Below are 25,708 nucleotides of genomic sequence, written 5' to 3' on the forward strand. Positions count from 1 at the left end.
ATAACCTTTTCTTGTGTATAGATTTTCTTAATGAATGACGATGGCGGAAATGGAGGAGGGGATGGAAGACGACAAGACTGTCATTTCCTTTACATGTTTGTATAGTACGAGATAGATACCCACAGCGCTCATTTATTCGTTTACGTATGTTGAAATTGTAACAATACACTTGATACCTTTCGCATGGTTGACCCGTCAATCCAACAGCCTGGTTGAGCGGCCTTGGTACAGGGACTCCATGGTGTTGAAAGGGTGATTAGCCAGCCAGCGGTATATAGCACGGCGGGCACGCTATTTACCCAACTGCCCTAGCAGCCTAGTCTCATGTCGTCGCAGTCTCTCAGCGCAACCGGAGAATAAACAGGTTAAATGTCCGGCTCTAGTCGAGACATGTGTATTGGGGCTTTCACGATTGAGCCTCATCTACGCAGTTCTGTTTCGGCCGCGGCGCCGATCCCGGGTGTCGCGATAGCCGCCCGGAAGAATTCTGTCGCATCGTGAGTTTTCTGCATGGCGCAACAAGTTGGAGCAAGAGTCTGAGAGAGGCGTTCCCTGCGCTATCGGGGCACTGTGGTCCGCCAGTGCGGTCGTTCTCGGCGCATGGCGGATGCAGAGGGAACAGAGGCTGGCCAGGGCAAGAGGTTAGTAATGGACAGTCACTTGCAGCTGCAGCAACGCGCCATTGACCGGCGGGACGAGACACGGCAAACCATGTCAGCACACGGCGCAGGCTTACTAAAAACAAAACAAGCAGCAGGTGGGATGTGGCATGTTGTGGCAGAAAGTGCGGCGACTGGTTGATGTAATCGGGCTTTGAGAGACCCCACTAATACGTCCACTCTGGCGTTATGAGTGAGGCAGGCATGACGGCTAGCCACCCCACTATAACTACAAAACCTAAACACCAGCACGTCTGCGACAACTTCTCTTCTTTCAATCTTTTCCCCATCGACAGATCTGCCCATCATGCCGTACGGAAAGACCGATGAGCTCGCTATCAACACCATCCGCACCCTAGCGGTACGTTACATCCCTCTGTTGTTTTGGAGGCCGCCCCACCATTATCAATAGCTACCCCGCTAGCAGTCCTGCTCTCAACAAAAGTGGCAGCAGCTTGTTGGAGGCTGTTAAGGGTCGTTTGAGAGATTCAATGGCTGACTTTTGGTGTTTTTATATAGGTCGATGCCACATTCCAGGCAAACTCCGGCCACCCGGGTGCCCCCATGGGTATGGCCCCGGTGGCCCACGTTGTGTGGAACAAGTTCATGACTTTCAACCCCAAGAACCCCAAATGGGTCAACCGCGACCGCTTCGTCCTCTCGTACGTACTTTTCTGTACTTTTCAACACATACAACGGCAGTCATGGCAGGCTTGGAATCGCGCAATGATTCTGGGGTGGTCTGGATGAGAAGTTGTGGATCTCCGCGGCAACGGCAGATAAGAGAGCATTGCTTTCTTGATGTCAGCCGCTGTCGGAGATCCAGTTGTGGCTTTTGCACCAGGATCATCTCCGCGCAGACCCAGTGCTTGCATTGGGGCTGCAACATCCCATGTTTTACCAGATGGAAAAGCTGACTGAGTGCCTAGCAACGGTCACGGATGCATGCTCCAGTATGCGCTGATCCACCTCTTCGGCTACAACGTCAGCATTGACGACCTGAAGAACTTCCGTGTACGTATTCAAGATAATTCTACTGCCTGTCAAAACTAATTCCGCTGCAGCAAGTCGACAGCATCACACCCGGTCACCCCGAGTCCCACGACACCCCCGGTATCGAGGTCACCACTGGCCCTCTTGGTCAGGGTTTCGCCAATGCCGTCGGTCTCGCCATTGCTGAGAAGCACACCGCCGCCGTCTTCAACAAGCCCGGCTACGAGCTGATCAACAACCACGTCTACATGTTCTTCGGTGATGGTTGCGCTATGGAGGGTATTGCCAGCGAGGCTGCCTCCACTGCCGGTCACTTGAAGCTCGGAAACCTCATTGCCATCTACGATGACAACCACATCTCCATTGGTAAGTTTGGCAGAGAGTTCGAAAGGAAAAACGGGGACTGACGTCATACAGACGGTGACACCAAGTGCGCCTTCACTGAGGATGTCATGAAGCGATTCGAGTCCTACGGATGGCACGTACTGCACGTCGAGGACGGTGACTCCGACCTCGAGGGCATTGAGAAGGCCATCGCTGAGGCCAAGAAGGTCACCGACAAGCCTTCAATGATCAAGCTCACCACCACCATCGGTTTCGGATCCAAGCTCCAGGGTACCGGCGGTGTCCACGGAAACCCCCTCAAGGCCGACGACTGCAAGCAGGTCAAGGAGAAGTTCGGTTTCGACCCCGAGAAGATGTTCGCTGTTCCCCAAGAGGTCTACGACATGTACCACAAGCACGCCGCCGAGGGTGCTGCTGCTGAGGAGGAGTGGAACAAGCTCTTCCAGAAATACGGCGAGGAGCACAAGGAGCTTCACGCCGATCTCTCTCGCCGTCTGACCGGCGACCTCCCCGAAGGCTGGCAGAAGGCCCTCCCCACATACAAGCCCACCGACGCCGCTATTGCCTCAAGAAAGCTCTCTGAGAGCGTCCTCGAGGCGATCCACGATGTCGTCCCTGAGCTTCTGTCCGGTTCCGCCGATCTGACTGGCTCCAACAACACCCGATGGAAGAAGGCCGTCGACTTCCAGCCCCCTGAGCTCGGCATTGGTGAGTGGTCTGGCCGATACCTGAGATATGGTGTCCGCGAGCACGCCATGGCCGCCATCATGAACGGTATGTCCGCATACGGCACCATCATCCCTGCCGGTGGTACTTTCCTGAACTTCGTTTCATACGCCGCCGGTGCCGTCCGTCTGTCCTCTCTCTCACACCAGCGCGTTATCTACGTCGCTACCCACGACTCCATTGGTCTTGGTGAGGACGGCCCCACCCACCAGCCTATCGAGACTCTCGCCCACTTCCGCGCTCTGCCCAACATGATGGTCTGGCGCCCGGCCGACGGAAACGAGTGCTCTGCTGCTTACTACATGGCACTTACCTCCAAGGGCACCCCATCCATCCTCGCCCTCACCCGTCAGAACCTGCCTCAGCTTGAGGGCTCAACTCTCGAGAAGGCCATCAAGGGTGGTTACGTCGCTCTTGAGGACAAGGACGCCCAGATCACCCTCGTTTCCACTGGTTCCGAGGTATCTCTCTGCTTGGAGGCCGTCAAGACCCTCAAGGACCAGGGTATCACCGCTCGTGTTGCTTCCCTGCCTTGCTTCGAGGTCTTCGACGCGCAAGACAAGGATTACAAGATGTCGGTCATCCCCGGCGGTATCCCATCGCTCAGTGTTGAGGTCATGTCCACCATGGGCTGGGAGAAGTACTCGCACGAGCAATTCGGTCTCAACCGCTTCGGTGCCTCCGGACCATACAAGGAGGTCTACGCCAAGTTCGAGTTCACCCCCGAGGGCATTGCCAAGCGTGCTAAGGCTACCATTGACTTCTACAAGGAGGTCAAGCCTCTCCGATCTCCTCTCGACCGTGCGTTCCAGCAGCTTATCTAAGCGTTTGCGTAGCGTAGGATCTGCTTTCTGGAAGTATTTAAGGTTTTGGAGCATCGTCTCTGGCTTTTAATGAGTGATGATATATAAGAAGCGGCAGCCCGCTTCATGGAGGAGAAGGGAAAGTCATAACCCGAATGTATAGAATTTGATTCCCCCTTTGACCAACGATCTTGCACCTATGTGAACACAAAGCTGCCTGTGAGTGTGGATAGGGTGAACCCAAATCGAGTCTCGAGTTGACCTATAATTACCCTCTCCAATCCAGCGTTCTAACTATATTAATAAATACAAGCGTCAACATCGAATGTCGTTGTGGATCATCGGCAATCTTAACAAGCTTTGGTACTTTTGATTCTATTACGGTGATATTGCTGCTAGGATTGTTTGAGCACTGAAGAGTATCTGGAGACATTTGGTTAGAGGTGTCAAGGAGGGTCTCGCGTGGGTTGGGTGGGGTTGTAGCTGTAACGACGTCGGCGGGCTCTGCTCCGAGGCCGCCGCATCATCAACTTTTTGCGACATCATCGCCAACATCACCACGCATAACCATGATGTCTCGACCCGACGATGACAACGCTTCCGCTAGAAGTATTAGAAGACAGCCATCGTCGCGCAGCCTATTCTCCGTCCCGACTCCAATAAAGCAGCTGTTCGACCAATTCCCACTCATCACGTACCCCGTCAACGATTTCCCGCAACGCGCACCACAACATCACGACGCCCATGTACTCTATGTATTCACTACAGATGGAGGAGCAATTCGAGGCGCACCATCGCATAACCCAGCGTGTTTGAAGTGGCAGGTCAGTCCACGTCGATAGGTGCCCATACCCCACCACCAAGCTCACATTGTCGCAGGCGTACCTTAAGTTTTCCAAAATCCCCTTCAAAGTCGCCTCGGCAAACAACCATGCCTCTCCCAGCGGCTCGCTACCCTTTGTAATACCGTCCTCGCCAGATCCTTACAAGCGAACACAGCCTGTTCCCTCGAACAAACTGCAACGATGGGCCATGAACAACAGTGAGAAGGCGATAGAAGAGCCTGGAGATCTGCGCTACGAAGCATACCTGAGTCTGCTAGACCATCGGATACGGAGAGCTTGGGTACGTTCATCGCCAGGACGACTTGGCTCATAGCTAACATATCCCAGCTCTACACTGTCTACCTCTCTCCCAATTCCACCACTATCGCCGAACCCCTCTACATCCTCCCAAGCTCTCGCAATCCCTTCGTGCGCCTCACGATATCCCGCGAACTACGTCTCGCCGCCGAAACCGAACTGCTCAAGTTCTCGAGCATTATCAACGACGAGACGCTCTACAACCAGGCAGACGAGGCATTCGTAACACTAGAGACGCTGCTGGGTAAGGACGACTGGTTCTTCGGCGCGCAAAGACCGGGCTTGTTCGATGCTAGTGTCTTTGCGTATACACATCTGCTATTGGATGAGCAACTGGGCAAGGGTTGGGTGGACACGCGTTTGCGCGACGCGCTAACGACGCGCACACGCCTGGTCACGCATCGAGACCGGATTCTTGCTAGATACTTTGAAGATGGGTCTTGAGTATAGGATGATAACCGGGAGCAGTAATGGAGTGAACGCTACACGAATCTCTCCTCAAAGTTCAGCCATGAACATCACGAAACAGCGACTACACGCCTACGCGAAGTCTACCTCTCATCAGATCTGTTCATGCCAGCTTGGAAGGACCGAACGCATGTTGTGTGAAGTTCGGACGTGGCGGACGCTGGGGGCAATTTAGCGCGAGCCAGAACCCAGCAGATGCAGATGTGACTCACGCTACGGAGGGATGCACGACATATCGCCTAATTGGGCAATGCTGGATGCATGCTGGGCGTGGAGAGGGCGTGCAAAAGAGTCATTGGCTGAAGCAGGCTGGCATATAAGACTTCGCCAGGCACCGAGCAGGAAAAGCATCAATCCGCAGGAACTTTACCCCACTTCAGATCTGCAGTAACTGTTCGTCATCTGTTTCTAGGCCCAGCCAACCTACTGCCATCTACAATCAGCAACCAATCTTTCATTCCGCCTTCGAGAGCACCATCATCAACATGACACAGCCAACATCCATTGACATGACCTTCGACACGTCCCTCGTCGACGTCAACGCAGCTGCCAATACCTCCTTCTCGACCACTGAATCGGACTCGACCGTGGACGGCCAACAAACGTCAAAACGTACGCAAAACCTACAACCGACTACGGCTCCACAGAAACCTTCAACTCCAGTCCAACATATCCCAACCCAAGCCGCCTACGACCAATGGGCTGCCATCTACGACACCGATGGCAACATGCTGCAAGCGATTGACGATCTAGAACTTCAGACCCTCCTCCCAGACTTCTTATCTCAAGTCAAGAGCAGCAGTGCGACAGAACAGGAGCTCCGTGTGCTGGATCTAGGATGTGGTACCGGACGTAACACGGAGAAGCTTGTGCGATACGATTGGAACGGGAAGAGCGTGGAAGTCACTGGTCTTGACTTTTCGCAGGGCATGTTGGATGTCGCTGCGAAGAAGCTGTCGCCGTTGTTGAAGGAGAATGATCAGCAAGGGGTGCGGTCAAGACTAGAGTGCTGCGACTGCTTTCCTACTGTCGACAACCCATCAGTCTCTCCGCTACCTGCGGTGTCAAACCTGCGACCCATCCATGCCGTTACTTCCACTCTAGTCCTAGAGCACATCCCGTTGAAGGATTACTTCGCCACACTGGCTGCATTGCTCTTACCTGGTGGCACGGCGTTGGTCACAAACATGCACGCGGACATGGGACGCGTCAGTCAAGCTGGTTTCGTTAACGCAGACGGTGTTAAGGTCAGGGGAAGTAGTTATGTTTATACTGTGGAGGAGACTGCTGCGGCAGCAAAGGCTGCAGGGCTTAACGTAGTGAGTGTGAACGAGCGGGAGATGAGGAAGGAGGATGTTGAGGGTAGTGCTGTGGGAGAGAGGGGTTGGAAGTGGGTCGGCACCAAGGTTTGGTTTGGGATGGTTTTCAGGAAGACGTCGTAAGCTTTGTAACAGCAAAATTCGTAATATCATGAAGCGTGGTAGCTAGGAGGCATCTTCTCCTCGTCGTGCCCTCGCATACTTCCATCCATATTCTGCGTCGAAGTTTTTGATCCACTTCTTCGCAGTTCAACGAGGTGCACTTCGTCATCCGCCTTTCCAATACCTTCTAGTGTGTCGTCTACCGTCCTCGCCATCGTTGTGTTGAACAAGCTTGCATCCAGCATGCTTCTGCTTGGCTTGCCCCTCTTCTTCGATGGCCGATTGGGCGTGTCGTCGTCTTCGTTTGGATCCGAATTGTTTTGCGTCGTGCCAAAGCACTTGGGTACCAGCTGAGCGAGGAATCTTCGGAAGGCTGGCATGGATACGCATATTATGCCAACGTTGATCTCGAGGATGGAGTATACGCCGGACATGAGGTTGTCGTACATGGGATTCGTTGAGGTGGCGTATTTGGCGACGGCGCTGAGGCGGATGCAGGAAACTATGATGGTGCTAAAGGATATTTGTTAGTATGCAATGACATCGTGTCGAGTGGGTAAAATGACTTACATGCCACCGACGCCAAAGATCGCGCTGAGGAAGACCTTTTTACGCGAACTGAGCTTCAGCGTCATCAGATTTGGAATCGGTATCAGTACTATTGCGACGTCCAGGCCGATGTTGAACGCCGCTGCTACCAGGTAGAACAGATTCTGGTTTATACAGTAATCTGGTGTGCTCGTGCCATCCCATGAAGTCCATACTGCAGAGATGGGCCTACACGCAAACGTCATCGTGAATGCGAATGCGATGGTCCAGAGCACTGATATGACGATAAACACCCAGATCCATTTCCGGGTCGTCTCCGAGGGAAATATGCGAAGGAAGAAGAATAGGAACGCGAGCTTGGTGAGTCCGCAGCAGAGGAAGTAGGATATTTGGGAGCCGTAGGTCAGCTATAAAGCAGTCAGTAGCCATCCACACATTGAGCATCGCCTGCTTACCCTCAAAACCTTGTAGATATCGCTATGGGGAACTACCCAAGTATCTTTCCCGAAACCGAGCTTTGGTGTGTAACATTGTATCACCGTTACGGGGAGACACGCTGCTTCGGCTGCTATCGCAAAGACATCATCTAGCCCGAACGAGTTTTGGCTGATTGCGGACCACGTGCGGACGGTGACGGCGGCGAGAGCAACGGAGCCCGCTGTGATACCCGTCAAGAATATGACGTTGGATCGGTCGCGAACAGGCCTCTCGCACATGGTGGAAGTGACATTGACAGCAGCTGTTGTTCGCATCAAGTCAGCGCGGTTGATGTGAAGTCTGGTGGTAAATCTTACTGAGAGACTCTTTGACTGAACATGCGCCACCCACACAGGTCTGGATGGCCGCGTTTATGGACTCACTGTCACAGATACATTGTACATCAGTGGGTGCGCATGTCCTCTGGGCAGTGACAGCATTCTGGAAGCAATTTGCCTAGTACTGTCAGTGATATACTCTCATAGAAGTAAACGAGGAACCAGGACTTACTGCGCATGGCGGTAGCATGTTCAAGCCATCTTGTGCTAGAGCTGTATGGACAAAACTACTCAATGTTGTGAGCCCTATGACGAGCACCTCGTTCCACCTCATGTTGAGTAGTGTAAGAGAACCAAGAAGGTGAGCCACAAATATGACGATTTGTCGATCTTCGTTCAATGGTCATTGATACATATAATATACGATGGTGGTGAAAAAGCAGAAGAAAGGCAGCCATGGCCGAATGCCATCCCGAATCCTGGGTATCATCAGCACGTTTCCGTACATCCTTACCAGCATCCCAGTATTCGATATCCCAGTTGATATTCAGGAGAATTTGTTTCTGCTTGACCTGCGTAGGATCCGAGGCGAACTCTACCGAGCAGGCTGCATGACAGACGTGCCGTCCCAGGCGGCTCGGCATCCGGAGACTACCGAAACGGTTAATGGGATCAGAAACCTAGCTGAATTGAGTCCTCGCCGAAGTACATATCGATGCGGAAGTTGTTTTGTGAAGATGTAGTAAGCCGCGTAGTGAGTAATCCGATCAATTCTTAGAACGCGTGGCTACGCCAGTGTACAAAGGCCCGAATGCCTACTACACGGCGTTGCCCTCACGACCATAGTATTCCTGGTGCTCTGGGAAAAAAGATGGAGAGGCGTTCAGGGTTGTGCATCCATCATCGCGGTTTCAGATCCTATTGGCTCCCCGCGGAAGTCCAGATATCCACACAACGTCAAATTGATAGTCTAGACGTTGTTGCAAGCTAAGAAGCGGCTCTTAGGCTTGCGCGTTTGTAGACTATAGTCTCATGCATCGTGATTATGCATCTCTGGCGTAATTGAGGCGGCATTGGGGGACGGTAGGTGTGTGGAGGGCTGGCTTCGCTTCGCTTCGTGGCAGCGTGAGGAGACTGTGAACAGACACACGAGTAAGCTGCGTCGACAGGCGACAGCAAAGTTGAAGAAGTCACAAGTCATGCAAAACTCTGGAGGCGGCAGGCGGGATAGGCGACACGGGACGGCGGCTGGGCCTGCTATGAACAGGGTGTTGCGATTAGGGTGCTGCCGTGGACCCCCTTGCAAAAGCAACCCCCATTCGGCCATTCCGAGCGCGGCAGCATCCTTCCGACTCCCCGCCACATGGCAATGAGAAAAAGCGATACTGGACAGTCTGGACACATCAGATTGAACAACGAATAGTTCGCGGGTTTCCTTAGCGACTTTTGTTCAGCTGGCGAAGCTGAGAACATCACCAGTTTGCTTTTGGCGACTCGTGCAAAGCGCACACCATGGCCAGAACGCGAGGGTCTGCGGTACGCCCCGGCACTTGCAGCGTGCCCACAGTAGAGAGACCCGCATTTCGGCATCGTCTCTCCTTTCAGTATGCTGGGACGGCCTGTTCGAGTCGCAATTCGCTATCGGGGGCCTGAAAGGGTTGGCTGCAGAGTGCTGCAGTTAGCGATGAGTGACGATGGAAGATAATCCCGTCTGCCCCCTCCACGATCGTTTTTGTAGTACTTCCGTTCTTTAACGTCAGGATATGCGACATGACGCTTCTCTCTGATGTTTTTCTGGGTGCGCACCTTCGATCCGTCCTCTTGGTCTACCTTCCTGCATCTTTCGTCGCATACTATGTCATCTGGACCGTCTATACTCGAACCCTCCATCCACTAGCCAAGGTTCCAGGACCATTCTGGGCATCGGTTTCACGAACATGGCTCATGTGGCACCATCACAAAGGCGACATTGAGATTGTCGAGCGCGTTCTTCACCAGAAGTATGGCCCCATCATTCGGATCGCACCCGATGAGGTAGTGACGACCGATACCACAGCCATTCCACACATCTACCCGGTTCAAAAGGCCCTACAAAAGACTGATTGGTACAATCCATGGCGACCATCAGGACTAAACAGCCAACCGGATTTGTTCACGCAGACCAACGAGAAAGCGCACGCAGCGTATCGAAGGATTGTTGGAGGTGTCTATTCCCTTTCCAGCATACTGAAAAACGAACCGAATCTGGATGCGACCTTGGAACTCTTTCTTGAACGGTTGGGTAGCTTCGCCGATAGCAACGAAGTATTTGACTTTGGTCTTTGGCTCGAGATGTGAGTTACAAATTAGCTTTCACCGATTTCACAGTCTAACTTGTGAATAAGGTACTCGTTTGACAGCGTCGGAGTCGCCTTCTTCGGTCAAGCCTTTGGTTTTCTCAAGGACAGTATCGATTACAACAACTACATCCACTCGGTCCATCTTGCAATGCCATTTCTTACCCTTCTGACAGTCACTCCGTACTACGTACGACCGTTTTTACTTTTGGTCGCTGTGTGCATCCCGAGCTTACTGAAGGCTGTCCTGGCTGTGGAGGATATCAAGAAGACTGCGATTATAGAGACGAAGACGGCTACCGAGAGAACCCTTGAAGTGACGGGAAAGCGACCCGACTTACTTTCTCAGCTTCTGGCGATTGTGCAAGAAAAGGGAGAGAAGGTCAACTACTCGCACAGAGAGATCACATCGGACATGTGGGTTGCAATGTATGTGTACTGAAAGAACAGCTACCGTGGAGTATCATGTTGACTGTTATTAGCATGGCTGGAGCTGATAGCACGTCCATCGCAATGCGCTCCGTTTTCTACTTCTTGATGAAGAACCCCGAGAAACTGGAAAAGGCGCGCGCAGAAGTCGATGCGGCCTTTGAGAACGGTACCCTCTCATCACCAGTACAGTACAGTCAGGTATCTTCTCTTCCATACCTCGTAGCGACTGTAAAGGAAGCCCTGAGATTATTCTCTCCATTCTCGGTATCGATGCCTCGATATGCTCCAAGCGAAGGAATCACTCTGTGTGGGAAATACATCCCAGCAGGCTACACAGTTGGAATGAACCCTTCAATCGTTTCGCACGACAAAGACGTATTTGGAAAAGATGCGCTAGAATTCGTTCCCGAGCGATGGCTGCAGAGTGAAGATCGTACGCGGGCGATGGACAAGACAATCCTAGGTTGGGGTGCTGGGACACGCACATGCGTTGGCAGACCCGTGAGTTCTCCGTGATCACATACTAGAGAAGTACTGACAATAGACAGCTCGCTTTGACACAGATTTACAAGATAACTACCGAGGTACTGCATCGGTTCGACTTTGAGATGGCACATGACAAGCCGTGGAAGACACACAATGCTTCTTTCAACGTCCAGACTGGTGTTGAGTGCAGGTTCAAGCGAAGAGGGTCGACTACACCTTAGTCGCTCAGAGACAGTCAGTATTGCGGTTACGTATGCAAGACCGTCGCAGTCTAGAATATAGACGATATCGGAGACGCTTAGTCATCGCCGCAGCCGAAATGTACATTCAGAAGTTGTATGCAGTGTACTGAGCTTTACATGTTGTGCGCGGTTAGACCCTTAAAGACCGCTTTTAGCAGCTTTTAGTGTTGTGTTGCTCCAAAGAAATTCCAGGCCTCCCTATGGTTGCCAAAATCAACAAGAGGATTATGTTAGAGAAGACGCCGACAGTGACCTAGTTGAAGATGCAGTGTCTTCGTCGGTCGGCTTTTGCTTCCCCAAGAAGAGATCTCGGGGTGCAGGGTCCGGTGTTTTACCCAATCAAAAGTCATCATGACGTCAACCTCTGTTCATGGTCCCATGTGCATTCTCAAATCTTCGCCATTTGAGACGCCGATAACTGTTCCCAAACGGCGATTATCGTCGGCGACTTCGACAAATAACTGAGATTAAAAGCAAGGACAGAGTTCATATCTCCAAGGCCTTACCAGTAGCACCATCAATCAGCACTTAGAAACGACATCACCCAGAACCCAACACAACATGGACTCGCTTCCCGTGAACAACAAGACGGCTGGTGAGCCTGAGAGTGCATACAACAACACACTTGAAACTGGTGCTGGTATGACTCAGGTAAGCATAATTCAGCTCGTGTAGTGACTACGCTAACCAATTGTACAGAACTTCGCGCCAGTCAAGAGGATATGCGCGCACCTCAACGCCTTCCACGCATACGCTCACGATCCCAAGCGCGATGCAGTCGAAGCAAACCACTACTGCGCGCACCTGAACGATGAAGTACGCCAATGCATCCTCTACGACTCGCCCGAGAAAGGCGCGCGGATCATCGGCATTGGTAAGCATCCTGCGTCCTCAATCGCAAGACTGCATACTAATACAATCTCAGAGTACATGATCTCACCCAAACTCTACTCAACCCTCGACGCCGAAGAGCAAAAACTCTGGCACTCCCACGTCTTCGAAGTAAAGTCCGGAATGCTAATCATGCCGCGTCCAACCGGCGTACCAGAAGCCGCATGGGAAGTAGCCGAGAACAAAGAGATGGAAGAAGTTGTCGAGCTGTACGGCAAGATCTACCATCTCTGGCAGACTGACCGTGGTGACAAGTTGCCGCTTGGACCCCCACAGCTGATGACGAGTTATACGGCCGCGGATCAGATGCCGGATTTCGAGAAGAGGTTGAAGGAGAGGGATCAGCGGTTCGATAGCGATTATCAGAGGAAGAAGGAGGTGAGGGAGTATATTGAGGTGCCGAAGATTCATGAGAATGCTGATGCGACGTGGGCTAAGGGAGGTGTTGGTCATTAGACGAGCAGTGTTGGAGGGGAAGGTGATGTGGATCAGGCATTCTTGAGGCGTTAGCGATGCATGGGTGGGGGTTTGGTAAGATGCGGAACGGGTGTTAGCACGTATGAGCCAGAGATGGTTTCGATGATAAGATCACACGCTTTCCAAGTATATCATCAATGATCAGAATCAAACTTGTGTAAAGGAACTAATGTTCTTAATTAATGACTGTACTTAATGCCTTTTCAGACCCAACAACGCTATAATTGCCATACCGTAACATACATGATAGAGGGGCTCCACCCCACCCCTCGAGCCCAATGAATTAGCAGTAAAACACACCGTAAGTGTCAATTAAGAAAACAATGTAACATGTACCTCAGCCCATCTCCTCGATCTTTGAAGTTTAGAGCCAGCTCTGTAACCATGAAATGCAACCACCCTGTCAATCCGACATATGGACAATAAAAAACTCGCAATATTCAGGGCCAATATACTCCACCCATTCTCTATCAAGATCCTCCTTGACCATCAAGAAACTTGTTCATACTCATATTCTGTCTGGTTTGCTCATCGGTATACCTTTGCCTGAAGTTTGGCGGTCTCCGCGTTGCACGATCATCAGAGTTATCTGGTGGACTGTTACGCGACATTCTGTGCGAAACAGTCGTTGAGGGGCGTGTGGTCATCGATAGATTCCCCATAGAAAGGGTGACAGCTGGATTCGGGTCCGAACCTGTGGGTCTCGATCGCCGACCGGTATTCTCTCTACGCTGATCAAGAGAGGGTAGATTGACAGGCGCAGGTCTTGGTCTCCACCCAGTACGTGTCTGATCCTCTCTCGTATCGAGGGACGCCAAAAATTGTTCGTTTTCCGTGTTAACAGCGGCAAACGATGGCCGTTGTTCGCCGCGCCCGACATTTGTGGGCGGCTGCATGGCATAACCAGTCTGCGGATCGTCATATCCATAAGTTGAGGACAGCGGCGGGCGAGGTTCCAGGACTCGAGGCACTTTTGTGTCACTTCTTTTCGGGTTCTGTGGGCGAGATTTCTGTGGGCGAGGTTTCGTGACCTGAGGCACTTTTAGGTTACTTTCTTTAGGGTTTTGTGGGTTGTATTCTTCAAACTGCATGTCCATTCTCTTTGAGTTCAGAGGTTCGCGAGGTTTCTCTGTGCGAGGTTTCTCTGTGCGAGGTTTTGTGACCTGAGGCACTTTTAGGTTACTTCCTTCAGGGTTTTGTGGGTCGTATTCTTCAAACTGTATGTCCATTTTCTTCGAGTTCAGAAGTTTGGGCTGTGGTGAGCCATATGATAGTAGGGTTTCTGGCTTCTCCCACGTTATACTTGCTGGAGTCTCCGGCCTCCCAGAAGATAGCGCCGTCTCCTTAACCACCCTCTGCTCTTTGTAATTTCTCTGATAGGCAGCATGGTGGTTCGCTTTCTCACGCAGCTTAGCCTTCAGATCTGGGTCATGTTTCGCCCCTTCTTGATCGACTATCCTCTTCTGCGCATAGTAAATGCGTTCCTTGGCATTTCTCTCGTCCTTTTCCTTACGCAGGTCAGCCCCCAGTTCTAGGTTATGTTTCGCCTGTTCAGCGTTGTCTGATCTCTGTTGTCGCCTTTTTTGGTTGATGGCTGCTTTCTGCTCTACGGTCCGCTTCGGCCGAGGTTTTGCTAGTGCCTTATTCTTATCTTGTGCCCCACGCCTCTTGTTCTCCTCCCTATCGTCTCCTCCAGAGCCCCTGCCCTTGCCTGGTAATCCGCTCATGATGTATACTTATGTAAGAGAGGCTTGGGTTTCCAATTGTGTAAGGACAGGGATACAATTGCGGCCGTTGAGCGTAGTCGTGTCTCGTGGAGCTGGAATGTTGATCAAGTTTGTTGTCGATATAGTCGAATGATGCTGTAAATGGTAGTGTGTGTATGCGTTGTCTGTGAGGTCTAATGAAGAGTAAGTGTAAGTGCTGGGGCGGCTACTTATAGCCACCAATGCATCGTGGGTTCTTCACAGGACGAAGCATTGCGTGCTTGCAGTATGTGATTGTGTATGCGTGATATTGATATCCAGTCGTTCAACTCCGAGCCTAGGTCCCATATCTGCAATGTCTACATTGTACATTGAAGAGCATACCGGAAGGTTGCGTGATCCTTATGCTACATTAGCTTCCGCACAGAGCCACAGGTGAGGGGTTATACCGAATCTCGTTCGCTCTTCACACATCAGGCCTTTGACAGGCGAACCAGTGACTGGATAGGTGAAGGCATCGGTATGAGCATGCGGATCGCGCGCAAACACTGTCGTATCCGTAACTCAGTCCGTTTCTGGAGGCGGGCCCAGAAGTTGTTCGATACTGAAGGCGCCCGTAATGACGGCAATCGTCTTAGCCAGCATCTCATGTTGACTCTGTTGTGTTTTGCACGACCTCGATGCTCGCAGGATCTCTCTTCTCGCGCCTCATCAGCTTGCCCAACACATCCTTTTCCTTATCGCTGTCTTCCGCATCGCTCGCGCTGTCCTTGTCGCTATCCGCGTTCGGGTCTTTTTCTTCGAGAACACCTAGTCCGAGGTCCTAGACACTGTCAGCAGCGCCCTACGATACCCTCAAGATCCATTACTCACCATCTCAATATACGGCTCGCCCTCGTCCTGTCCCTCTACAGACTCCAGACTCTTCAGCGTCCCGGCCTTCTTCTGCGCCTCCAGCTCCTCGTTCGCAGCCTTCAACTGCGGCAGAAAGTCTTTGAGGAAGCCGCGAATGTCTGGTCCTAGATCTTCGTTGCCCAACTTCATAATTGGCTTCGTGCCTCTGTTGGCGCGGAGGTTTACGACACCGTCTTGTGATCGTAGCTCCTCGAGCTCCATCTCTGTGTCCTCGCCATCATCCTCTTCCTCCTCGCTTGAGCTCTCGTCGCTGCTGGGCTCTTCGCTCGATTCGGACAGTTCGCTGTCGCTGTCTGAGGTACCAAAGTCGCTTGCATTCGTGGTAGAATCGTCTGCAGCGTTTGTCGACGCGAGGGCGGAGTCGGAGGATATCGAGGGCGGCGAAGATTCGGGCTCGTTGGAGAAGCGCACGCGCTTGCTGCGGTGCGCGACGGCTTCGTGGACGTATGGCGACATAATTACTTGGTGGTGTTCGATATGGGTAATCTTAGGAGAGACGGTTAAGGACGTCTACGCGTTTGGAAGTGGGTTACAAAAGTCTGGGGGAAAAAGTTGGGCAAGATTCAAAGTTTCGCGCAGACGGGTGCAGATCTCGCGCCAGGGTAGCGAGCCGGAGAAGACCCTTGGCTACGTCACCGCCCTCTCCAGCATTTGGCGCCGACAGCCAATGCCAACCAGATATGCACACATGACATGTTCAAGTACATCTATAACAATGGGATATCCCGTCAGATGCTCCACAGTCCAAGGCGTGCGGCTGCAGATTGGCCTGAGGCAGAAGCGACTCGTTGGTGTCAGCAGGGGTCGTGAAACGGCGTCTTGAAACGTAGTTAGAGCGGGCGCCTGCATGGCTGACTTGTGCTGTCCGAGGGGTTAAGCCTCTTAAAGCTCCAGCTGGCCTCGTACATATCCGACCTCACCCCTTCTCGTCAATCTTTACAGTCTCGCTGCTGTGATCCTTCTCTCTACCTGTTCTCATAGCTTTTGTGACGGTGTCTGCAAGAGTCGGTGTGTCGCTGCCCCGCTTCCGACTTTCATCAGTGTTCACCACCTGGGCAACCGTGTGCAAGGCTCAGTTGTCTTTGCGCGAGATTTCTGGATATCAGACATTAGGTATGTACTTATTCTCTCATGTCGCTACAATCCCTACAAATTCATCCATCTCCGTTCCCGTCGTCTCTTTCTTGCCACCAGATCGAAAGTCAACCTCAGACTTGCCCACATGCACCCATCCATGGATCTTATCAAGATCGATCTGCCCCGATCCAGCATCAGCATCAGATGATTGCATATTTCCCTATTGATCATCTGCTATCATCTTGCGCGTTCTGCTATTGTGCCAGCATGATCAGTTTTCATCGAGCCCAACGCCGAGCGCTGGTTGGTCCACTCGTCTTCACCTCGCGCGTTCACCTTCACCACCGTCATTCAAGCGAGTCCACAATAGATTTCTCTGCTATTGTTTGTCTTTGCAATGAGGAGGCTGGGAGAGCATAAAAACTTTCCAATCGCTCGTCCTTGACTGTCTCTCGTCCATCACACTCCTGTTCTTCACAAGCCTTCACAATCTACAAACCACCATCCGCCAGCTTTCTATATCTATTCAGAGACTCTCAGTCGTCATTTCTCCTCTCTACATCACTCTATCCTATACCACATTCACATCCATCACCATGACCATGAACGAGACCATTCGTATCATCGGCATGCTCAGGGCCTCTGCCGCTCAGAACGCTGACCAGGCCAAGCTCAAGGAGCGCGAAGCTTTCTTTGCCTCGGCCAACGAGACCCGCAAGAAGCTTAGGACTGCAGCAGCTGCCCGCAAGTCCACCTCCGTCTCTCTTCTTGAAGACCTCATCTACGCGACCAAGCACGGCGTACCCTACCCCAACGAGCCCCTGACGTACGAGGCCAAGGTCGCCGCTGATCGCATCCTCGTCACCCTCAACAAAGCCATTGCCCGTGAGACCATCCTCGTCGTCCCCAACGTCCAGCCCAAGGAGACCTCCGAGGACCTCGCCAACGACCTCGCTATCGAAAACAGCAAGCGCATCTTCACCGCGCGTTCCAACATCAAGGAACTCCAGCTCATCAGCAGCAACCTCGGTATCCCCATCACATCTCCCGCCATGGCTGGTCGCTTCCCGGTGCTCAGCACCTCTGACCTCCCGAAGGCATCGGCTGAAGAGCAGTCGGCCACGGCCTCGCCTGCGCGCGGCACCGCCATGCTCAACAACATCTTCAAGTCGGTGCGAGTACCCGAGTTCCGCTTCAAATGGATGTTCTGGGCAGAGAAGGGTCAGCAAGCCGCGCCCAAGGACAAAGCGGCTTCAGAAGAGTACCTTACCCGCCCCAAGCCGCTTGGAGACCAGATCGTCTCCGTCAAGGAGTTCTACCAGCACTTCAACAACATCCCGGTGGAGAACCTGAAGCTGCGAGACTCGATACACCTCTTCCACCTGGGTGTGAAGCCGGTCTGGGAAGACCCGCGGAATACGCGCGGCGGCGCATGGTACTTCAAGGTCAGCAAGGACGTGGCGGCGCAATTCTGGCACGAGATGTGTCTGCTTGCGGTTGGCGACGTTTTGCAGGGGGCCGTCGAGACGAAGCGTGCCTGTAAGTTGATTTCTTTCCAACAATTCACACGTATTCAAGACTAATCTTCAACAGCCTTCAACGACGACATCTGCGGGATCTCGTACAGCGTTCGCTGGAACGCTGTACAGATCGCCGTCTGGAACCGGGACGCGGAGAACGAGGATGGCCGTCAGAAGCTTCTGGCGGTCATCCTAGACAAGCTGTCAGAGGAGCTCCGGCCGAAGAAGGAGGACAGCTACTGGTACAAGGCGCACAAGGAGCACAAGGGCTTTATTGAGCAGTAGTGAGCCGACCTTGTACCGGTGGCTGTCGCTCAGATGAGAATGAGCTGGTGGAGGGGGTGATGGATGAGGCGGGGAGTACGTAGACGGGCTTTAAGACACACATATGCATATCAGCATCGGCGTTGATGAATACATCCTTTTCGACACGCATATGAGTCTTTTTGTTTACCAACCGAATGCCTCCTGCCTGATCTGACAGCCCCTCTTCCGTGACTTTCCTCATGCACGGAAGCGTACCAGGGTCGGGTAAGACAACAATGCAACAGCCTGGACTATCTAATGAAGACGCCTCAACCCGCCAGCATGTGCTCGTTGTGCATCCGTGGTGGTAGTGTTTGCGCCAATCACGGGCATCGTTCGCCGCAGACGCTCGGACCATATTTCCAGTAGAAGCATCATCCACTTCTCACGATTCTCCGCATCTTGCCTGCCGCCGCCTCACCACACCAAACCGCACAAACCGCCAACCATGGCTGCGATACCCACCTCCCTCTTCCGCTGGGTCGTTCCTGCCGCCATCGGCGCCAGTGTCGTGCAGAGCTCCCTCTACGACGTCAAGGGCGGAACCCGCGCCGTCATCTTCGATCGTCTGTCGGGAGTCAAGGAACAAGTCGTCAACGAGGGCACCCACTTTCTGGTACCATGGCTGCAGCGGGCGATTGTCTTCGATGTAAGGACGAGGCCGCGGAACATCAGCACTACGACGGGCAGCAAGGACTTGCAGATGGTCACACTCACACTGAGGGTGCTGCATCGCCCAGAGGTCAAGCAGCTGCCTAAGATCTACCAGGTATGTCTATGCCATCCCCCACTCGTGCAGCAGGCAGCTTGAGGAATTGCATCTAACGCGCTAGTAGAACCTCGGTCTCGACTACGACGAGCGTGTCCTCCCCTCCATCGGTAACGAAGTCCTAAAAGCCATCGTCGCCCAGTTCGATGCCGCCGAGCTCATCACCCAGCGAGAGGCCGTCTCGAACCGCATTCGCACCGACTTGCTCAAGCGCGCCAACGAGTTCAACATTGCCCTCGAAGACGTCTCCATCACCCACATGACTTTCGGCAAAGAGTTCACCAAGGCCGTCGAAGAGAAGCAGATCGCACAACAAGAGGCCGAGCGCGCGCGCTTCATTGTCGAGAAGGCCGAGCAGGAGAGGCAGGCCAACGTCATCAGGGCAGAGGGTGAAGCCGAGGCTGCCGACACAATTTCAAAGGCAGTGGCCAAGAGTGGTGACGGCTTGGTGCTGATCAGGCGCATTGAGACACAGAAGGATATTGCGCAGATGTTGGCGAGGAACCCCAACATCAGCTATCTACCCGGCGGTAACTCTGGCGGCAATGGCGGCGGTTCAAGTGGAGGCAGCTTCTTGCTGGGCCTGAGGTCATGAGCGTTTGAGGATGTGCAAGGTTGAGCGGAAGAGGAAAAGAAGATAACAAAGAGCTGGACGAAAGGCGAAAATGCATAGCCAGCGGGGTTGCTGTACAATATATTGACATGAGCATGATAACGCTTCTCTACAATCGAAGGCCGGAGTCTCTTCTCACCTCTCATTGTGTCTACACGTACCAGGCGTAGTGTCGGCTGGGAGGTTGTCTACGAATCATCCCCACTATTTGCCTTGCTGACACTGTCCTAACAATACACAGCACCTGTGTATCGAGCCGATCGATGCTCATTATTCAGCATGCTCCGAGAGACAGCAGCTTACACAACGATTGCAGAGAGAATAACGTACCAGTGTATGATCACGCGAAATATTGTCGCGAGAATTGAAATACCTCCTACACCTCGGCTCGTGTTTGACAAACCTTACCGCCTGAGGCCTCTCAGGTTTCGGTACACATCTCTCCGCCCAAAGATTCAAAACTTGTTCATGCATTGCCCGAGAGGAAACGGGCTTTCGGAAGCGCGAGGCCGCACGTGATAGTTCGCATGCATGGTCTGCATTTGGCATCCGGATCTACACTCGGTGCGAACATGTTGCGATTCGGCAATGGGGTGTGGGGGTGTTTCGTGTGACGCCGGGTTATAGGCCTGGGATGCTGTTGTCCGGGAGGCGGAGTACGTTGAGTCGGATAAGAGAATTGGCGACATGAAGTTGGGGGGAGAGGGTCGCTCATTCCACGTGAGAGATAGATGGTATCGGAAGCATCCAACCATCGCAACTTCAATGCCTACATGTTTCCTTTTTCCCACATCACGTCCATAATCACCAAAAGCTTCGTCCTTATCGTTCGAGTCCTCTTTACCGAAGATCAGCCGCAACCATCCCCAGCTATGAGACGTCATGCAGGATCTGTGTTCCACCTTGTTTCGGAAGGCCGCAACACCATCATGGCGGGGGGACCTCGTTACATCCTAGCCGCAGATCCCGAGGGATTCACAGACGTCAAGCGGTCAGCGATACTTTCCGATGGTCGCTGAACGTTCCGCATGAAGATGACACCGGTGCTGGGGGAATACAGGCTGTCTCTCAAGGCAACGACAAAACGATGGCGGTCAAACGACTGCAACACGGCACATTTGCGGGGGCCTGCCCATAAAGTGTTCGTGTAAGGTAGGAGAACCGCTGCGCCACGCTATTTACTCAATGCGTGACCTTGTCTTTTGCCAGGCTGTCCAAACGATAGGGTGGGAGAAGTGGTGTCGAGTCTGGCGTTGATGCCCCAGGTTATCAAGCGGCATTCTGTTGTGGCTGAGCACTTCAACAAGCCGGGAGCCAGCCAATCACGCCGCGTGTGGCCGTACAGCGTGGCTTGACGGTTTCCTCTCATCGAGGCAGGCTCACCGGCAGGCACTCTGCAATGTGCTCCGCCCTTGGATGATTCCAAGTATATACATGCTAGCTGCGAACGCGAGAGGCGAAGGTTGAGTACACGTCGTCTCTTCTTACGTCTTCGGACCGCCCGTCTCGCTTAGCAATGGCGATCCAGCAGCGCAACAAGCAAACGAGCATTATCCTCACCTTTAGAATCCTCCAATTTGTCAAACAGCTTCGTCGTCGTGTCAAGCCGCGTGTGCAGCATGGCTCAATCGATGCGAGCCCTCTTGGCATCAGCCTCGCGCCGAGCCTCCGAAGTGTCGCCCAGAATCTATCACGGATCAGCGTCCAGGATGCGAAGCAGTCGCGTCGCGTCGCCAATCGCATCTGCAAGAGTCAGAAGGGTGCGACGTTCACTCGACCGTCGCGCAACCTGCAGACGCCGGCTTCGGCTGCTCCCGCAAGTCGAAACCTAGGGAATGAGGTGCAACAGTACGTTCACGGAAGCTTTTGTTTAGTTTCAACTACTGAACCTGCGGGCCTAGTATGCTTCGCTACGTCGACGGCAAACTCCATGTAGCGGGAAACGCGTTCTCGTCTATCGCGGACAGCGACAGGCTCTTTCTCAAACACGACAACGCGTCGATCTTGGAGGCTCGTTCCATGAACGAAACTATCCAGCTCCTCGTGGCAGTACACGAAGCGATCAACGTGCTTGCGGGGTGTCGCCGGCAGTATGGTGACGACTGGCTCTTGGCCCAAGGGCTTGACCTCGGACTGATCCTTGACGAGAACTTCATTGCCAACTATGAACATCTACTGCTGCGGCTACAGACAGACCTAATCGAGTCCTTGGCACGCAAGGCTCTGGAGGAGTTGCTCTGCGGCGATCACGACAAGAGGCAGCGCAAACTCCTGGCCTGGTTTACAGAGTTCGCTGAGAAGCCACAAGCGCTCAGCACCTTCCCGTGGACTATCAAACCGTCCCTAGCCGTTCTGTGGGGAGTTTGCTGGATGTTTTACGAGGGAACTGGCAAAGACCGCGTGCCGTACAACAACGTGCTACACAACCTCAATCTGTCGTGGGATACCGATGCATCGTCAGACTGTATGTGTTACATTTCTTTCCGCCCGATGAGGCTTCTGCTCAGGTGGATGACTGGTTGCGATTGGTCGAGCGTGAAAACACGAAGAAGGTTTGTGGTTATCCCGATTGGTGCTAATGCATTGCAGACCTCAGCTTTGGCCAAGAGCTGATTGGCGAGCAGCCGCAGCATGCGACGCCTGCGACAAACGTCCATGTGGACCATGCTCCATTCCAGGCACGAAACACGGAAACCTGGGAGCCCGATCTGAGTTTGAATGGTCTTGCGGACAGGCTGCCAGTTCCAGTCCTGCGGGTTAGTCAGGCTGGAGAAGGTGCGGACCCAGAGCCGCGACCAAGTAAGTGCCTAGTGTCCCGTGTCCGTTTGAGTTGAGTCACGACTTCTCTGCCTACCCTGGGTTTCAGGCTGGACTTGTTCGCAGCTGCGACTAACAAATCCAAATCCAGATACTTATTATGGCGTATCCGCACCAAACTTCCAGGCAGTTCCGCCCGTTAATTTTTATTCGCCTCAAGATCAAGGCATTGCTGCGCCACCTCTAACGGCCTTTCCGCATCTGGGCTCCGACCACGAAATTCCTTGGCACTCATATACGTTGCCACCTCAAGACAGTCCGCGTCATCTGATCACTTCTACTCAAGATCCGAGAGTTAGAGTCACCGGAGCGGCGGGAAGCGATCTCTTTGCTCAGCCACAAACTGCCTTCGCGTCTCCCGGTATATATCAACCAAGCCGCCAGCCTCAGGCCCAGCAACACAGTTACAACCCTCAGTATTTCAACCTTGGATTTTCAGACATCATGACTGAGCTTTCGCCAAACCCTACTTCCATGCAAGTGCCGCACGAGCACAAGCGGAACATTTCCATCAGCTCGCTCACCGATATGCCTACCCCGGTCAGCATGAGCGCTCGATCACCCATGACCTCTCCGACCGCTGGCGAACGCCAAATCATTGTTACAAGCCCGCCTCGAAGCCACAGCAGGGGACTCTCAGTAGACTCCTCGCAAGACGGCGATGACGACGGATCACTACGGAAGAACCACAGCTATAAACGCGCCGAAGAACCACCGCGCAACGAAGACGGCAAGATGGTGTGCAAGTATCAAGAATGCCGCGGTACATCTTTTGACCGAAAGTGCGAATGGAGGTGAGTGATAGTATTCCCAGACTCACACGAACAGACACTGACGTTTACAGCAAACACATGGACAAGCATGACAGGCCTTACAAGTGCAACGTCAAGGGCTGCGAAAAGCTCCAAGGCTTCACTTACAGCGGTGGCCTTCTTCGCCACGAACGCGAAGTTCACAAGATGCACGGCGGTACCAAGAAGTCCCTTTTCTGCCCCTTCCACGACTGCAAGCGCAGCTCAGGCGCCGGCTTCACGCGGAAGGAGAACCTCGCTGAGCATGTCCGTCGTGTTCACCGCAGAACATCAATGTCGGCAGATATGCATGGCTTGATCATCCGCCGCGACATGGTCAGGCGTGAGATGGAGGGGGGTTCTCCCATTCCTGAGTCACGCACCTCGGAGTCACCGTACAACCGCACCATGGACTACCGCGAGGAAGATGAGATGAGTCTGAAGCGCAAGCGACTTGGCTCTGACTCTGGCCTCTCAGACCGTGGTAACGATGAGATGCGCTCTGAGATCAAGCGTCTCCGACAAGAGAATGAGGAGAAGGACTCGAGGTTACGGCAGCTCGAGCAGGCAGTCATGGCTCTTCAACAGAGTCATAGGTGATGACGATAACTTTGCGTTGCTGTCACTCGATGCATTTCCCGGCGTTCTTCCACTTAGCCTCATTCTCTGTTCCATAACTTCACTGTCGCTCACTGTACATATCACTTGAGCGTTTTTTGTTTTCCCTGTAACACCCCTAAACTGTAATATCTCTTTACTACTTACGCACTCTACGCATGGCTGGCACATGTTCACCCACGATAGCTATGATACCAAAGACTGCGATGGAATGGGTTGGATAGGGGAAGGAAGGGGGGATACGGACAGATGCTACCTCGCTCAAATCTATAGATGGAATATGCCACTCTAAACTATTGTACTGTAATTTAAAAGATAAACACTCGAACCCTCTTCATTCTTGCACTTTTGGTGATCTTCTCGTCTGCCGCGGTATGAGGTTGAGTTTGGCTTTTGGCCCCCAAAAAACAATGCATACCTTAGCCTCGTTCGCAACGCCCTTGGTGCCTAGCAGGATTGCCTTACCCGCGATGTCTTACGGCAGAAGGGCGCGTGCGCTATCTGCCTAGACAGACGTTCGCATATGCCCAGGCAACCGTGCCGCTATTCATGCCGTTACGGGTGTGATATCCGAGTACGAGGTGCATCGCGAGAACCAGAGTATGCACTGCGTAGCATCACGTCATTTGCGCCCTAAACAGCGCCTTCCACAGCTTCCGGCTTATGCTTCCTTCAAACGTCGTGATTACGGTTGTTGCCTTCTCGATGTCATGATCCGACGGACTCCGAACGGACATCCGCCTTCTTAGTCACATCGGCCCAACATAGCGGAATGTTATCCAAATTTGAAGCTGAAGCCTGAGGCAAATTTAGCCACAGCAGCCACGTTGAACGAAAGTATGACTCCCACCCGCCTCTGCTCCTCGCCCAACAACCCAACAACATCGTTGTCGCGACCTGATTGGGCGCCATACCAGGCCATGTGACAGCGTGTTAGCGCGTTTGGTGCAACGTGTTACGTTTCCTGATGCCTGATTGTGCCGTGTCTTGCCGCTTGTTGGCAGAGATGGATGGGACGGGTGGGTGTGGATGTGATGGGGAGAGAATGGGATGGAAGAGGGTAGATGGGATGATAAATGGCGGGTGTGGCGGTGCAAAAGAGTCTAGAATCGCGTGGGTGGCAAGGGTGCGAAATCGTGGCGTTGGCGCCTGGCTGCGGCGATCATTGTTAGACCTCGGGATTCGCGTGCGCGGGCTTGTATCGCGACTGCCCAAAGGCAACATCACTGCAACCACCAACGCGACGACGTCACACCTTCGTTGTCGCGTATGCCGCAATGCTTCCATGGATTATCGCATCCTTTTCGCTATCGGCTCGTGGCGTTGGTGCCTAGTGGCCCTCCTCCATTATAATTACGCAATCGCGATTACAAGCGTCAATCAGGTATCTTTGCCTTGAGCATTCCACGCATCCACAGCTACAGACGAAATCGCAACAAGTATCGCAATTACTCCTAGGAAAAGCGTTGCCAGTGTCGCGAGCTCTAGCAGGCTCCGTTGCTTGAGCCACGCAGCCATCGATCGGCATTGTTTTCGGTCATCCAACACCCCAACCAAGATCCGAAGGCGCGCACCCCAGTAATTGTATTGAGCAGCATAACCTCCAACGTGGTCAATCAGGTTCACTTCCAGACAACCTAGGTCAAAACTGTGGCTTACAGCTATGGTACGACTGGCTGGATCGTCCCATGGAAACAGAAAGAGTTTGAGTGTGAGGAGCGTCTCTGTGACAAGCCTTTCGGGAATCACCTCGCTATACTACAGTCAGACTACCTAGGTACTAAGAACAAAGAAAGGCGTACTGACCGGCTGACTGTAATGTTGGAACAGCTTTGACGCAGTTGCTCTTCT

At 53.0% G+C, this 25,708-nt stretch overlaps 10 protein-coding genes across 10 annotated transcripts; 7 read left to right on the plus strand and 3 right to left on the minus strand.

Moving 5' to 3' along the window:
- Positions 1-4,558: 4,558 nt before the first annotated feature.
- J4E90_002163 (uncharacterized protein) lies at positions 4,559-5,112 on the plus strand (the record flags this gene model as incomplete). Its single annotated transcript, XM_051431744.1, has 2 exons — positions 4,559-4,651; positions 4,699-5,112. 2 exons carry the CDS (start codon positions 4,559-4,561, stop codon positions 5,110-5,112), a joined length of 507 nt encoding a protein of 168 aa, XP_051294878.1.
- A 219-nt stretch (positions 5,113-5,331) lies between these two features.
- On the plus strand, positions 5,332-6,578 carry J4E90_002164 (uncharacterized protein; the record flags this gene model as incomplete). Its single annotated transcript, XM_051431745.1, has 2 exons — positions 5,332-5,339; positions 5,549-6,578. 2 exons carry the CDS (start codon positions 5,332-5,334, stop codon positions 6,576-6,578), a joined length of 1,038 nt encoding a protein of 345 aa, XP_051294879.1.
- Positions 6,579-6,604: 26 nt separating this feature from the next.
- J4E90_002165 (uncharacterized protein) lies at positions 6,605-7,822 on the minus strand (the record flags this gene model as incomplete). Its single annotated transcript, XM_051431746.1, has 3 exons — positions 6,605-7,070; positions 7,128-7,513; positions 7,562-7,822. The coding sequence occupies 3 exons, from the start codon at positions 7,820-7,822 to the stop codon at positions 6,605-6,607; spliced, it is 1,113 nt and encodes a 370-aa protein (XP_051294880.1).
- Positions 7,823-9,805: 1,983 nt separating this feature from the next.
- On the plus strand, positions 9,806-11,336 carry J4E90_002166 (uncharacterized protein; the record flags this gene model as incomplete). Its single annotated transcript, XM_051431747.1, has 4 exons — positions 9,806-10,194; positions 10,246-10,626; positions 10,680-11,130; positions 11,178-11,336. The coding sequence occupies 4 exons, from the start codon at positions 9,806-9,808 to the stop codon at positions 11,334-11,336; spliced, it is 1,380 nt and encodes a 459-aa protein (XP_051294881.1).
- A 582-nt stretch (positions 11,337-11,918) lies between these two features.
- Positions 11,919-12,704, plus strand: J4E90_002167 (uncharacterized protein; the record flags this gene model as incomplete). The annotated part of the gene is made up of 3 exons (XM_051431748.1): positions 11,919-12,008; positions 12,057-12,231; positions 12,283-12,704. The coding sequence occupies 3 exons, from the start codon at positions 11,919-11,921 to the stop codon at positions 12,702-12,704; spliced, it is 687 nt and encodes a 228-aa protein (XP_051294882.1).
- Positions 12,705-13,195: 491 nt separating this feature from the next.
- Positions 13,196-14,452, minus strand: J4E90_002168 (uncharacterized protein; the record flags this gene model as incomplete). The annotated part of the gene is made up of 1 exon (XM_051431749.1): positions 13,196-14,452. The coding sequence occupies one exon, from the start codon at positions 14,450-14,452 to the stop codon at positions 13,196-13,198; it is 1,257 nt and encodes a 418-aa protein (XP_051294883.1).
- Positions 14,453-15,077: 625 nt separating this feature from the next.
- J4E90_002169 (uncharacterized protein) lies at positions 15,078-15,802 on the minus strand (the record flags this gene model as incomplete). Its single annotated transcript, XM_051431750.1, has 2 exons — positions 15,078-15,254; positions 15,305-15,802. The coding sequence occupies 2 exons, from the start codon at positions 15,800-15,802 to the stop codon at positions 15,078-15,080; spliced, it is 675 nt and encodes a 224-aa protein (XP_051294884.1).
- A 1,217-nt stretch (positions 15,803-17,019) lies between these two features.
- Positions 17,020-18,228, plus strand: J4E90_002170 (uncharacterized protein; the record flags this gene model as incomplete). The annotated part of the gene is made up of 2 exons (XM_051431751.1): positions 17,020-17,962; positions 18,017-18,228. 2 exons carry the CDS (start codon positions 17,020-17,022, stop codon positions 18,226-18,228), a joined length of 1,155 nt encoding a protein of 384 aa, XP_051294885.1.
- Positions 18,229-18,697: 469 nt separating this feature from the next.
- Positions 18,698-19,613, plus strand: PHB1 (Prohibitin-1, subunit of the prohibitin complex (Phb1p-Phb2p); the record flags this gene model as incomplete). The annotated part of the gene is made up of 2 exons (XM_051431752.1): positions 18,698-19,018; positions 19,086-19,613. 2 exons carry the CDS (start codon positions 18,698-18,700, stop codon positions 19,611-19,613), a joined length of 849 nt encoding a protein of 282 aa, XP_051294886.1.
- A 1,534-nt stretch (positions 19,614-21,147) lies between these two features.
- Positions 21,148-23,839, plus strand: J4E90_002172 (uncharacterized protein; the record flags this gene model as incomplete). The annotated part of the gene is made up of 5 exons (XM_051431753.1): positions 21,148-21,479; positions 21,533-22,095; positions 22,221-22,430; positions 22,888-23,242; positions 23,293-23,839. 5 exons carry the CDS (start codon positions 21,148-21,150, stop codon positions 23,837-23,839), a joined length of 2,007 nt encoding a protein of 668 aa, XP_051294887.1.
- Positions 23,840-25,708: the final 1,869 nt, after the last annotated feature.

This window comes from Alternaria incomplexa, assembly GCF_024043165.1.
Source record: "Alternaria incomplexa strain BMP 0042 chromosome Unknown scaffold_2, whole genome shotgun sequence".
Taxonomy (NCBI): domain Eukaryota; kingdom Fungi; phylum Ascomycota; class Dothideomycetes; order Pleosporales; family Pleosporaceae; genus Alternaria; species Alternaria incomplexa.